At 46.1% G+C, this 12153-nt stretch overlaps 1 protein-coding gene across 1 annotated transcript; it reads right to left on the bottom strand.

The window, feature by feature from the left end:
- Positions 1–4307: 4307 nt before the first annotated feature.
- Positions 4308–9524, bottom strand: SPINK2 (serine peptidase inhibitor Kazal type 2). Its single transcript, XM_087737771.1, has 4 exons — positions 9463–9524; positions 9038–9072; positions 8350–8459; positions 4308–4440 (listed from the first exon to the last, which is right to left on the bottom strand). The coding sequence occupies exons 1-4, from the start codon at positions 9509–9511 to the stop codon at positions 4395–4397; spliced, it is 240 nt and encodes a 79-aa protein (XP_087593897.1). The 5' UTR covers positions 9512–9524; the 3' UTR covers positions 4308–4394.
- Between the last annotated feature and the right edge of the window lie 2629 nt (positions 9525–12153).

Below are 12153 nucleotides of genomic sequence, written 5' to 3'. Positions count from 1 at the left end.
GTTGGAAATTTAATCAATTAAAAAAGCTCTTCTTGTAGCTCAACCAGGGACAAAACCATTCAAATCTACCCTTCATTAGAAAAAGCCAATAAGACTTCTTCTGACCTTCATTTGACCTAGATGGATATCCGGCTGCACATTTTCCTCCCAGTCAGATCAAGACTGCGCTGATCCTGGGAAGCTAGAAAATATCATAAAATCATAATCTAACAAAATATTATCCAACCATCTGAGTTCAGACAGAAAAGATATCCTTTCATATGTTGTTTCACAATCATGCCATTCAGCTAGTATAACCCCTTGTTAGCCTCATGCAGATGTAATAAGCTAACAAGAATGCTCGGCATAAGGTTCGTCGATGTCTAAAGGTTAAAGTAACATCCCTCTATGTTACTGATTTTAGCTAGTTCGTAAATGCCATGAGTAGATGCCAGTCAACACTTGGAGTGATCAAAGTGACATATGGATTTTAATGCATCCGATAAATCAAACATGGTGGTCACCAAACACTGGTGAGTTGTCCTGTACTAGCCAATTTTTAATTTCAAGGAGGCTGGGATTTTATCAGCTCCTGGCAGAGCCAGGCATGGCATGACTCAATGCTATGCACCAGTCTCTCTGTTAAAGAGAAATACACCTCTTTGCTCCAGCTGGAAATGTGTGTTTAAACAGTTTGAAGAATAGCAAGAAGTATAAAGCACAACTTAAAATGCAACAGGAGAGAGCAAAAGGAAAGTTGGGCAATATAGCTACAGCAGTAGCTGTAAACTTTTTACTGTAAACTGTAAACAACAAACTTTCAGAACAGTTCCATCTGAAAATAATTCGCCTGGAGAGTGAATAACAGTAAGATATATGAAAATAAAAGTCAAATTAAAAGAAGTTTACAAAAAGAAGGAGATTCTGGGCAACCCCTGCTTTCAATGATTCTGTTTATTTATTACAATAAGAAGAGCAATGTAAAAAGTTTGAAAGAAAAATAATCTCGAAAGAAAAATAATCTCAAAAGAAAATAAATACTTCTGCTTTGGTTTAGAGGAAAAGTTAATGCCACCTGCTCCAAGGAGCTCTGGGTACCAAGACCGAGAGGGTTGCTAGGCCCAGTGCAATGCAGCTATGGCCTCAGGGCCTGGGTACTTCGTCACGCTCTGAGCCTGCTCAATCACCTTCCCCTCCAAGTAACACACTTCCAGAATCCAGGGACTCCAGAAATAGGAAGGATGGCAACATAGTCTGGCTTCAAAATCTTCCTTGCTGGGTGACTTCTCTGAGCAGCAAAGGCTAGAGTTGTCAGCAGTGAAACCATTCCTGCAGCTGGGTGACAGTTTTGGGAACAACTAGATTGTTTTCCAAATTTTGGGCAGAGCAGGTGGAAGTCATCAACGTCGACCCATTGTAGCCACTGATGCAAGACCCACAGGCTGTCTTTCCCTCTTCGCCACTTAATTTTGCTACTCTAGCACTCTGTCATCTAGATGATTTCCTGCCTCACCTGTATGTAAAATGGACCTCTAAGAGCATCACTGAAGGCAATTGGATTAAACCGTAAGAGTGAGGACTCCTTGTCCTAAGGCTTCATAGGAAGCCTAAGAATCCTACTCTAGAAGCATGAGATCTGCTCTTCATATGAATAAGACCAGCATTGTCCTAAGTGTAATGTATGATTTTAACTTAAAACAAAAATTAAGCCCGTCATATCGAAATTCACCATTTTTGTGAGCTATAAAGCTTCATAAACACCCAACTGGAGTACACTACTGGATTTTTTTTCTGAGATTGAGAAAGGATTTCTTTTGAGTGAGGATTAAGATATGATTACGCCTTTCTAGCATTGTCCCATGTGCACCACAGAATTCTGATTTAAAACAAAAATTAAGTCCACTGTACTGAAATTCTGAGACATCAACTTTTTGATCTATAAAGGTTCATAAGTGCCAAACTGGAGTACACCACTGGTTTGTTTTTTGGTTTTGTTTCTGTTTTTTTTTTTTTTGAGTTTGGGAAAGCACACAAGTGATGTTTTGCATTCAGCTCTGGAAGGATACAGTTGACAGCACTGAGAGTCATTTATTTTTCTACATTTTAGTTTTCATCATGGCAAAGCACATTGAGAAGATGGCACTATATAAAGCAAGAATATAACTTCATAATAAAATACCCTATAAGAAATGTTGAAACATTACTTAAAAATGTATCAAATGCCCATCAAGATTATTTCAGACCATGATAAGGAAACTTCTGCTCCTACATAGTAATCCTTCTCCCTTAGTCTTCACAGACAGTAGCGCAGAAGTTACCGTGAACTTGTGTTCACCTCCGAAGACTCTAATGTGTTCTAGGCATTCCCAAGCACAGGAACCATTCCACCCACCTTCTCTGTAGATCTCTACTGAATGAGAGGTCTCTCGTCTTGGGTAAGACTAGAAAGAAGTAGGATCCGTAATGTACATTTGCACTTCTTAACAAACCTTGCTGTCAAAATTTACCTGTGGGAATTGCCAAAAATTGTTGTGAATGAAGTCCAGATGTCAGGGGCAGATTTGGTGAGTAATTACATACAGTGCTGAATTCACCACTTTTCAAATACGCAGAAAAATAGGAAGATTTAAAGTCAGCTAAAAGGTTATATCTTAAGCATTCATGTGCTGGGAACGGTGCTCTAGTGTGATTACAATTGTCAGCCTACATGCTATTTTTTATTTGGATTCAGTGGTGCTTACAAAACCAGATATTTTTTCTGAGTTTTGCAAAAAACCCCACAATGCTATGCATACTTTTGTCAAATATACTGAAGGAACATTTCTATGACTAACAAGACTGGAGTTGTTAAAGTTCCTTTGTAAGCACAATTAGTTATCAAAATAGAAATACAAAAAGAAACAGCTTGTCATTTCCATCCATTTGTTAATTCATAGCATAGCACACAACTGCTTTGGCATTTGGTACAATTCGAAAAAGTGAAAATTTCCAGATCTGAATGTGGAAACGACAGCTGGGAGCACACAGGAACTTTCTCTAATGGCTTTGCCACCAACAGAGAAATTGATTTTCCATCCACAACTGATACCTTGTTGGGAGGCACTGGTCGTCTTTCTCTCTTCCACCCACATATTCATGTCTCCACGTGCCCGCTTTAATCTAAGCTTCCAGCCCTCCAGTTGTACCACACATAACATCCCTTCATCAATGATTAGTCTTTGCACGAAGGAAATGAAAGCAGGCATGTGCTGGAAGATAAGGATAGCTTCGACCCTTTAAAGGGTCTGTAAGACAAAAGCATTATTGTTTTTCAAAAGCAAAGTCACTGACCTGTAAGTGTTCATCAGGCATGAAGTGTGCCCATACATCGCTGCCCGCACTGCTGCTGCCCAGCAAAGCCTGACGAAGCCATCGTCAGGGGCCAGGGCCAGAGCACTTGCCTTGAATCAAAAGGTAGAAGCCATCCGTATATTACCAATGTGCCGTAAGACAACCCAAATACAATTCATTTCAAGGAACATGCAGATAACAGAGGTGTTTAGCAGAACAGAATGGAACAAACATAAGAACAGTTATGTGCCCATGTGCACGACGTGGGCAAAGGAAAGGACCGAACCCCAGTCCTCGCACACCCTCCCTGCAGGAAGGCCTGCCAGACCCACTCCGGAGTGCGCCCTTTTACACAAGTCTTGAGTTTTCTGATTTTGCTTTGATGTTTGCCATGGGAAGTGGCCTTTGGGTGCGAGCCCAGGGCAGTGACACTGGCACCCCAGGGTCCAGACCCAGAGGGCCGGGGGCCCCGGGAGCAGCGCGTGCCCCCTGCCCACGCCTCCACCGCTCCGAAACAGCCATTACTTGCAGCAGGAGCAGAGGGTGCCCAGGTCGTTGCCCTCCGCCGGCAGGACCTGCAGGTAGGGAGCCTGGGGCAGAGGCTTGGTACATGTCAGGCCGTCGTCACCAGTTTGGTAGCCGCCCCAGGAAACCCCTCTGGTGGCTCCCCAGGGGTTGCTGGCACCTGCGGGCTCAGATCCTCCCAGAAACAACGAGCCGCTGCTGCTGCCAGCACTGCCCGCGGCAGAGGTGCTGGGGCCTCCTTGCTCCCAGGTGCTGCTGTGGAAATGGCACTGGGTACCCATTCATTCCCTTCTCCAAACAACCGACTTACTGGTACGTAGTCAGGACATCTCCTTCTTACCCTATGATCTGTCTTGCATGAGAAAATAAATGGGGGTTCAGGTTCTAAGTGTACTATGGCTATGTTTATAAACGCTGGTTTTAATACAGTAACAGTACTTTGTTTAAACAGGCAAGCTTATTTATTAAGACAGGCTACATAGAAGGTACATTTAAGGCATTGTTTCCATTTGGACTGCTTGTGTCCCTCTCATTTTCTTGAAAAGCAGCCATCTGCTGCATCAGCATCTTCCCATCTTGAAAATTCGGACATCCTTTTTATTTTCACTGCAAGCACAAGAAAAATATTTTAGAAGAGAAGCACTACGCTTGAATTTAACAGAGACATTTTATAAAGCGGACTTTCCCATGTCTTTCTATGTGTTCAATTAAATGCAGTGATGCATTTAACTGCATCACTTACGGCAAACATTGCCACAAGGTAACTGTGATGCAAAGAGGTACGAATCACACACGCAGAGCGAGTAACTTACCAGAGACAGCCTCACTTCAGGCTTTGTTACCTATAAAAACCTGACAAAGCCATCTGCAAATCTGAGAAGTATCAAACCACATGACAAATCTTGCAGTGAGGACTAAAGCGTCCGTTACAAAGCGCTAATGCAAGTCAAACTTCACAGTCCCTGAAGTGGGAAACAGTTCTAAGGCTTACAGAATTTCCCCCTTTCACGTGGCAATTCAGCGGGAAGGGTGTGCATCCTGATGCACTGCTGCATCCCAGGCTTCACCAAAATTTGAATGTGTGGTTCTCTGAACATTGGAATCTTCTATAAGGAAATTTTAGCCAAGTGTCCCTTTGTTTGGGAACATTAGATCTTTTTTTTTTTTTTTGGAAGTCCCATACATGGTACTTTGGGGCATTCCATTTACAAATCTCAGTTTACCAACCAAGTGCAGATACAAAAAGAAAGTGATAGAATGCAAACTGCCCTAGATCTTCGGTTCACTTCCCTATCTTGATAGAATCAAGCTGGTTTACTCCTCATGAAATTCAAGAGGCTTATGATTACTCAAAAGCAGGGATAATCTGTACCAATAGTTGTATTAGGGATCTTCTAACCAGAAGGTAGTGGAGCAGATTAGGAATATGAAAGGAAAAATCAAGCCCAGGGGATGTAAAACACATGTAAAGCTGTGAGGAAAAGTTCTGCCTGAAGGACAGCCCTTAAGCTAAACCCTGCAGATGCAGCTCAAGCTGCTGTATCTGTTTCCAAAGAGCTTGTGGTGCTGCCAGACTAGGTTTAAATTAAGATCAGCTGTTGTCACTGCTACTGGACACTAAGTGTGGAAGGGACCTGGGATTTGCATTTGAGCACCCACTTTAGAATGGATTAGATTTATGCTTTTAAAACAAAACCAAAAAAAAAGGCAGGGAGGAAGACCAGCTTTGGTCTTACAGCTAGCGGGCTGCACTGCAGAACCAGGATGGACAGGGCTTCTGCTGCACCTTCGCTCTCCAGGTGCCCACACAGTCTTGCATGGCTAAAAGAGCCCATGGACGGTACTGCCTTGGCCATCAGGGAACTACAACTCCCTTTAAAAGGTCCTGCAATGGGCTTAAACACGGGATGGAAGTTACCTGCAAGTTGGCTGTTGAGAATCACCCCAGTTAATTTAGAACTGACTGCTTCGTCATTCACTATGGGATATGCCCATGTATCTGTTCCTACATCACCACATCACACTATTTATCTCAGCAACTACTGGTCATGCAGCTTGTTAAAAAGGGCAGAAAGACCTCTTTGTTCTCTCCTCCTAAGGAGTGTGATGGACTGTACCTTAAACTCCTTGAAGTAAAATGACCATTGCTTATAACTATGAACCATTTTTCAAAGCTGAAATTCTTCCAAGAAGACAAAGTGTTTTATCCTTGTTGTTGTGTTCATGCCAAGTCAAACACTTTAGAACAACAACTCCAGACTGAACTACAAAGCCACTGAGTACACCAACTACTGAATTATTTAAAAAAAAAAACAACAAATCAGGATAGTATCTGATCACCCCGTGCCCCTTCAGACCAAAATGCATGTTTCTGAGCACGTAAGATGCCAGCAAAAAAAAGATGGTTAAGATAAAAATCTATCATGTGTGTGTAACTGGATTAAAACCCATGTTTCACGCAAAACATGTACCTTACGTCTTATACTAATAAGACGTAAGCCCCATCATGAATTACTTAAGGAACTGAGTGGAAATAAACAGCAGGTTTGCCTAGAGAACCCTTTGTGCTATGTGCAATGCTGTATTCAGGAATCTACCATGCACCCATCTGGAACTGAGGGACCATGCCTAAAAAAGGAAACATCCTAGAAATGTAAGGCTGGATCTCAAAGCCCATCATTCTGCTCTGAGAAAGGATCAAATATCAATAAAGGATCAAATATCAATATATATTTAGGTCGTGAGAAACTCTCCTGCCTATATCGCCACGACATGGATTTGCACTCTCTACGTGCGATACTTCGCACTTCTCTTTTGACTTTTATTGTACTGATTTCAGTCCATTTCTCCAGATCCCTGGGAATTTTGATATTGTCCTGCACAGATCATTCTATCTCATGCCATTTTGCAAATTTTTATTATCTTGTTTCCGATATCCAAGTCATTGCAAAAATACTGAATTATACACTACACCTAAAGGAAATCCCTCTTAGTAGCTCTTTCCAGTTTGACTGTAAAATGCTGATTACCGCTTTTAAATGACAGCATTTCAAACTGCTGTGACTTCATCCTTTAACAATTTCAGCTGAATAACTATTTGTCTGCTTAGGTGAATGTCAAGTAGAGCTATGTAAAATGCCTTATTAATGTCATGGAGCAACACTTTCGTTTCTTCCTACTCTGCTAGGCCAGTTATCTTGCCAAAAAACTAAATCTCACAGATTTGATCAGATTATTTCTGACAAATCTGTACCAGCTTTGCTTACTCTTTTTTACCTCTGGCAGTCTACAAGTCAATTGCTTAATAACTGACTCCAACATTGTTCTAGGCAGCAAAGATGGGTAGGCTCCTAATATTTAACATGCCAGCACTTCTTTTCTCTCCTTTTCACAGATTGTACTGTGTGTGCCCTTTGATTCCCTGGTTGTTTGGTTTTTTGTTTTTTTTTTTTTTTTTCCAGACTGTAGGTTTACCCATTCTCTTTGCGATTTGTCATTTGCTTGGGTAGTTTGTGATGTACTCTGGTGAAAATGTTACCAAATTCTACAGATCTGCATCCCTTTAAACACACTTTGACACACTTTTGCACTTTCTTTAAAATATTACTTCCTTAAGTGTCCTTTGACACCTTTGACATTTTCCTTATTCTGGCCTATGTTCCCTCTATCCTAGCCATTTGGATTTTGTAAATTATCTGGTCACAATTAATCTTTCCTCCACCCCAAAGTCAGAAACCTCTAATTTTGTAAATGCCCATCACTGCTGTTGTGCTACTCTCACTTCTTCCCTCTGCTGGAAACAGAAATTCTGTTATTTCATTTTTATAAATCCCTTTCACCATCAAATTCAATTCATAAGCAGTTCATAAGTTCATAAGCAGAGAGCATGCTCTATAGACGTTTCCAGTCAATCATAATGGGGGTAACAATGCTCATTAAGTACTGATTTTCTATGTTTTCAGTTTGTTTTAAAACAATGATTAAATTATTAAAGAATAAAATACCCTCTCTCAAATATTAGGAGATCTTTTTCTTGATTTTTAAACAATCTGAATGGTATTTTCTCCTAACATTTGGCATTCTTACTCTTCTCTGTGAAAGGCAGCACAGGAGACTGGATCTTGAATGCAAACGTGTTGCAGTAAAAGCTGCATTTTGGGTGGGATATTTCATGTTTTCTGATGGACAGTGTAGAAGAGTCCGGCATTATATTTAATGGCAATATGGCACTGCATGAACGCGAGAGGTAACCCCACCCTGAGATGCTCCTTCTTAAGAATTACAAAAGCAAATATTCAGTACTCCCAGCTAACTGAATCCAGCCTAAGCCATTTACAGGTATCATGATAAAAGCCGTTGCGAGGGATTGACAATTGAGAAGACGCTGCTAAAACTGCAGTTTAACACAGTGTGAACGATCCAAAGCCAATAACCTATCAGTCAATCGGGATGTGAGGGTGAATATTTTGCTTGCGCAGGGGGAAGGTAAGGTTAGGACGTCAATTAAGTGACTACCTGTTTGAAAGGCAGAGCACACACTCGTTGGAGTAGGTCTCTCCATCGGTCCCACAAACGGGATTGTAGTCCCTTGGACATCCAGGCACACCATACTTGTAGCAAGCAGGCTAGGGAAGACAGGTACACAAGAAGTCTAAGATACACCATTTGAAAGACGTCTCCGACCAGCCTCTACCCGAGAGCTTCTGAAGAACACTGGCACACGCGTGCACGGAAAGGAGCCGGCACGCTGTTATCAAGTGCCACGTTATCTTTCATGCTCTTATGGGAATTTATCGCTTGAGGCTTGGCTCCTACTGCCCGGCACGGCTTGAGCTGCGGTGTCAGGACACATGCAGGCTACAAAACGCAGCTCCTTCAGGTGTGTCACGGCAGCGGGACGCGCGGATGGCGAGTCCCTGGGAAGGGCAACCAGAGCTCAACCTGCTCAGCGGCGGGCATCAGCAGGGCCCCTGCGCCGCAGCCCTTGGCGGGCGGCTGCCGGGCGCCCGGGCCCCTCGGCTGTGGGGAGGGACCGCCTGGGGCACCGCCTGGGGCTCGGGGGCCGGGGCCAGGCCCTGCCGCCCGCCGCCCGGCCCGGGGCGCTGGGGAAGGGGCCGCCCGGCACCGGGAGGCCTGGCTGGCGGCACGGAGGGCAGCGGGTGGGATCGTCCTTCCCGGGGACGGCGGGGCAGGCCGCACTCACCGGGACGCTGGCAGCTCCGGGAGACGAGAGGAGCCCTGCGGAGAGCAACCGGCGTTAACGGCGTCTGGTCCCGCCTGGATTCGCCCCGTCCCGGCAGCGGCCCGGATTCCCCCCCGGCCTCTCCCGGACCAGCCGGTGTCCGTTCCCGGGCCCGTCCCCGAGCAGCCGGTGTCCAGTCCCGGCACCCCCCGACCAGCCGCTGTCCGGCACCGTCCTGTGCCGGTTCTGCCCCCGGATGGCTGATGCCCGCTACCGGCTTAGATTCCGCGGCCGCCCCCCCAGCAGCCCAGTACCGGTTCAGGTTTCCCCTTCCCTGGGACGGGACCGGCCCGGGGCACGGTGCCGGTCCGGTTCCCGCTTCCCCGCGACTGGCTCACCCCTCCCCACCCCCGACCACCACTGCCCCGACGCCGTGCGCCCGGTACCGGCGAGGAGGGCGGGCAGCAACACCAGCACCGGCACCGGCACCGCCATGTCCGCGAACGGAGCAACGGCGGCAGGCGGGGGCGGGGGGGGCGGCGGGGCGAAACGGCCGCGGCGGAGGGCGGGGGGGGGGCAGGGGCGGGAGCGCCGGGCGCTGGGGCTGGGAGGAGGGGGGGCCTGGGGGTTGAGGCGCCGTGGGGCACCCTCAGGAGTGGGAGTGGGAGTGGGGAGGGCCCCGGGACATAGCGGAGAGGCGGGGAGTAAGGGTGCACGGCGGGGAGCGGGGGCACCGGTGGGGCTGGAGGCGGCGGGAGGGGTGCGGGGGTGTGTGCTGCCGTCTCCCCATCCCGTGGGCTTGGGGACGGGGCAGGCACCTCCAGAGGCACCTCCGGGGGGGAGGAGGGATAGGGACCCCCCCCCCCCGGGGTGCTGGGGGCATGTGGGGTTGAGGTGCCCGAATGCCGTCCTTGGCAAGCGAGCCTGTGCCTGCCCTACCAGTAGGTCCCCATGGGGTCGCTTATCCCTGCCATTTCCACGGGGACCTCCCAAAATATCCAGTAGCCAGCAGCTCATCAAGCTCTGCTTCTGCGATGCACAGAGCAGTGCAGAAACCTTAGCAGGACCATGCTCATGGGGTGAAAAGATTTAAGGTCAGGGCAGTGCCGGGGGGCAGCAGCGTTAATGGTGGGCGCCCGGCTGCAATTTCAGCATTCCCTGGGCTTCCCTGCTTGACTTCACCTCGTCAGCGCTGTGCTTTGATTGCAGAGTGTCTTGGGCAACGCGGGGAAGTTGGAAATACACGTGCAGCACCATGTGGCTGTTAAGGTCACAGCCCCTGTCTTGTCATAACGTGACACGAGATGGCTTGTGCTGAGCCATGAATGCATGCCTGCCAAGAGGAAGAGAAAATTGATACAGCCCCAGCAATAAAGCCAACCTGCCTGCATCCAAAGTCATGGGAATCCAGGCCAGCGGGGGCTGGAAAGGCTTGGCACACTGTCCTGCCAACATGACTGGGTGTCTTGGCAGCGTGGCTCTCCAAAGAGTATCTCATCTGTTAGGCGCTGATAAGAGCGGTGGTTTGCTTTGCAAAGCCCAGGGGTTAGCTTTACACAGAGTCTGGCTCTGGAATTGTTTTTATGCAGTTTCCTAAAATCTAAGGTATAGGCTTTTTGCGAAATGGCCTGTGCTTGTGTATATGAGCTGAGGTTTAGATCTGTCAAGTGGTTTGATATGTCCCATATAGGTACATATGCAGGCATCACACCCATCCTTCTTGTCTCTGTTTCAGCCTCCGGGTCCTTACAAGCATGGCTTTTCTTCTCCTGTGTGTTTCTGAGAGTGTGCCCTTTCTGCATGGCATCATAGTGAGCTTATTTTATTATCTGCTGAATATATTCTTATTCCTCCAGGTAACCTCTGCAAATTGATTGCAGTGTTATCTTCCCATTCAGAGCACACCTTTGAAATGAATACCCATCACAAGGGATGTTTCATGCAGAAGCCTCTGGCTTGGATATTTTAAGCAAGATGCCTTTAAGCAAGAACGTTTCATGGCTGGTGGAGCATGCAGAGGAGTATTTCTCTCTGCTGGATCTCCTTCCCTAGCTTTGCCCAAGTTTTTGCCCCATCTTTGCCTGCTGTGCCATTTGAAAAGAGGTCATCTTTCTGTTACCTTGTTATTGGTGGGGAGGTTGCTGGATTTGCCATCCTTGGGGGACCTTTAGGTCCCAGAGAGATTTTCATGGGAGAAGGACCATCAAGGGGTTAAATACTGGAAACTTAGGCCAGGGTGGGTTTCCTTGCTTCTTGAAGGTGTGATTTTTCAAAGGAAAACGTACCACCTGAAAGTGAAGAAAGCAAAACCAAGGGGAAGGTGAAGAAAGCAATACCAAGGGTAGGAGTTATCTATGAAGTTGTTCATTTTTTAAGTTCATGTCACTAAACAGTTAAGTGCAAAGCTCTTGCACAGAGCTGTGTTTGCACAGGAAAAAAAAACCAAACACAACAAACCAAGTAAGAGCTCAGTGCCCCAGCTCTTGGTAGCCCAGACAAGCTTTCTTCTGAACAACTCCAGCACAGCAAGCACAAGATGGATGTGTACTGTTATCATGTCACCCAGGAGAACAGGTGCCCCCAAAAAACCATTCTCCATACTAATGCATTTTCCAATGACTTAATTACATGCTCATCAATTTATTGCACTTGATCCCAGATAAACGGGGTGAATGGGACCATTTTGGTTTAACATCGCTTCAGTTGCCTCTCTGTGACAGTAACATGAACTCATTCGAAGCGCAGTGTTCTGTCCTGGATGCCTCCCCTTGATGTTGCAGAGAAAATATGGAAAAGTAATCTGCAGGTGCTTTATTAACTCTCAACACGACACTCATGTTTTAACTTGGTGCCAGTCCATCCTCCTCAGTGCTGAACGCATTTCCTTTCACTTGTTCAAAGTCTTTCCACTGAGAGTATTTAACCTTGCCTTATTTGAATAAAATTTCAGATACAGGTCTTTAGAGAAGGGAAAACGAAAGAAATGAGATTTTAAAAAGAAGAAAAGATAACTTACACAATTTTTCTTCTGGCAAAATGGAGTATCTATTAGAAAACACCCATTTTCCTCCATAAATTATTAAGAACTGGAGGCAAGGAAGATGATAATTACACAGGGGGCTTCTTAATAGCCTTTG

The sequence above is a fragment of the Nipponia nippon genome, unplaced genomic scaffold (assembly GCF_047370975.1).
Source record: "Nipponia nippon isolate SJK-2023a ecotype South Korea unplaced genomic scaffold, ASM4737097v1 scaffold_6, whole genome shotgun sequence".
Lineage (NCBI taxonomy): Eukaryota > Metazoa > Chordata > Aves > Pelecaniformes > Threskiornithidae > Nipponia > Nipponia nippon.
This window is presented reverse-complemented; position numbering and strand designations above follow the sequence as displayed.

Bases quoted from the DNA above. Each gene is read 5' to 3' on its own strand.
- SPINK2 (XM_087737771.1), bottom strand. From the start codon at position 9,511: ATGGCGGTGCCGGTGCCGGTGCTGGTGTTGCTGCCCGCCCTCCTCGCC. The intron at 8,460-9,037 runs GTGAGTGCGGCC...TGTCTTCCCTAG, and splicing joins CCGGAGCTGCCAGCGTCCCG to CCTGCTTGCTACAAGTATGG. The intron at 4,441-8,349 runs GTAGTCACTTAA...TTGTGCTTGCAG, and splicing joins GTGCTCTGCCTTTCAAACAG to TGAAAATAAAAAGGATGTCC.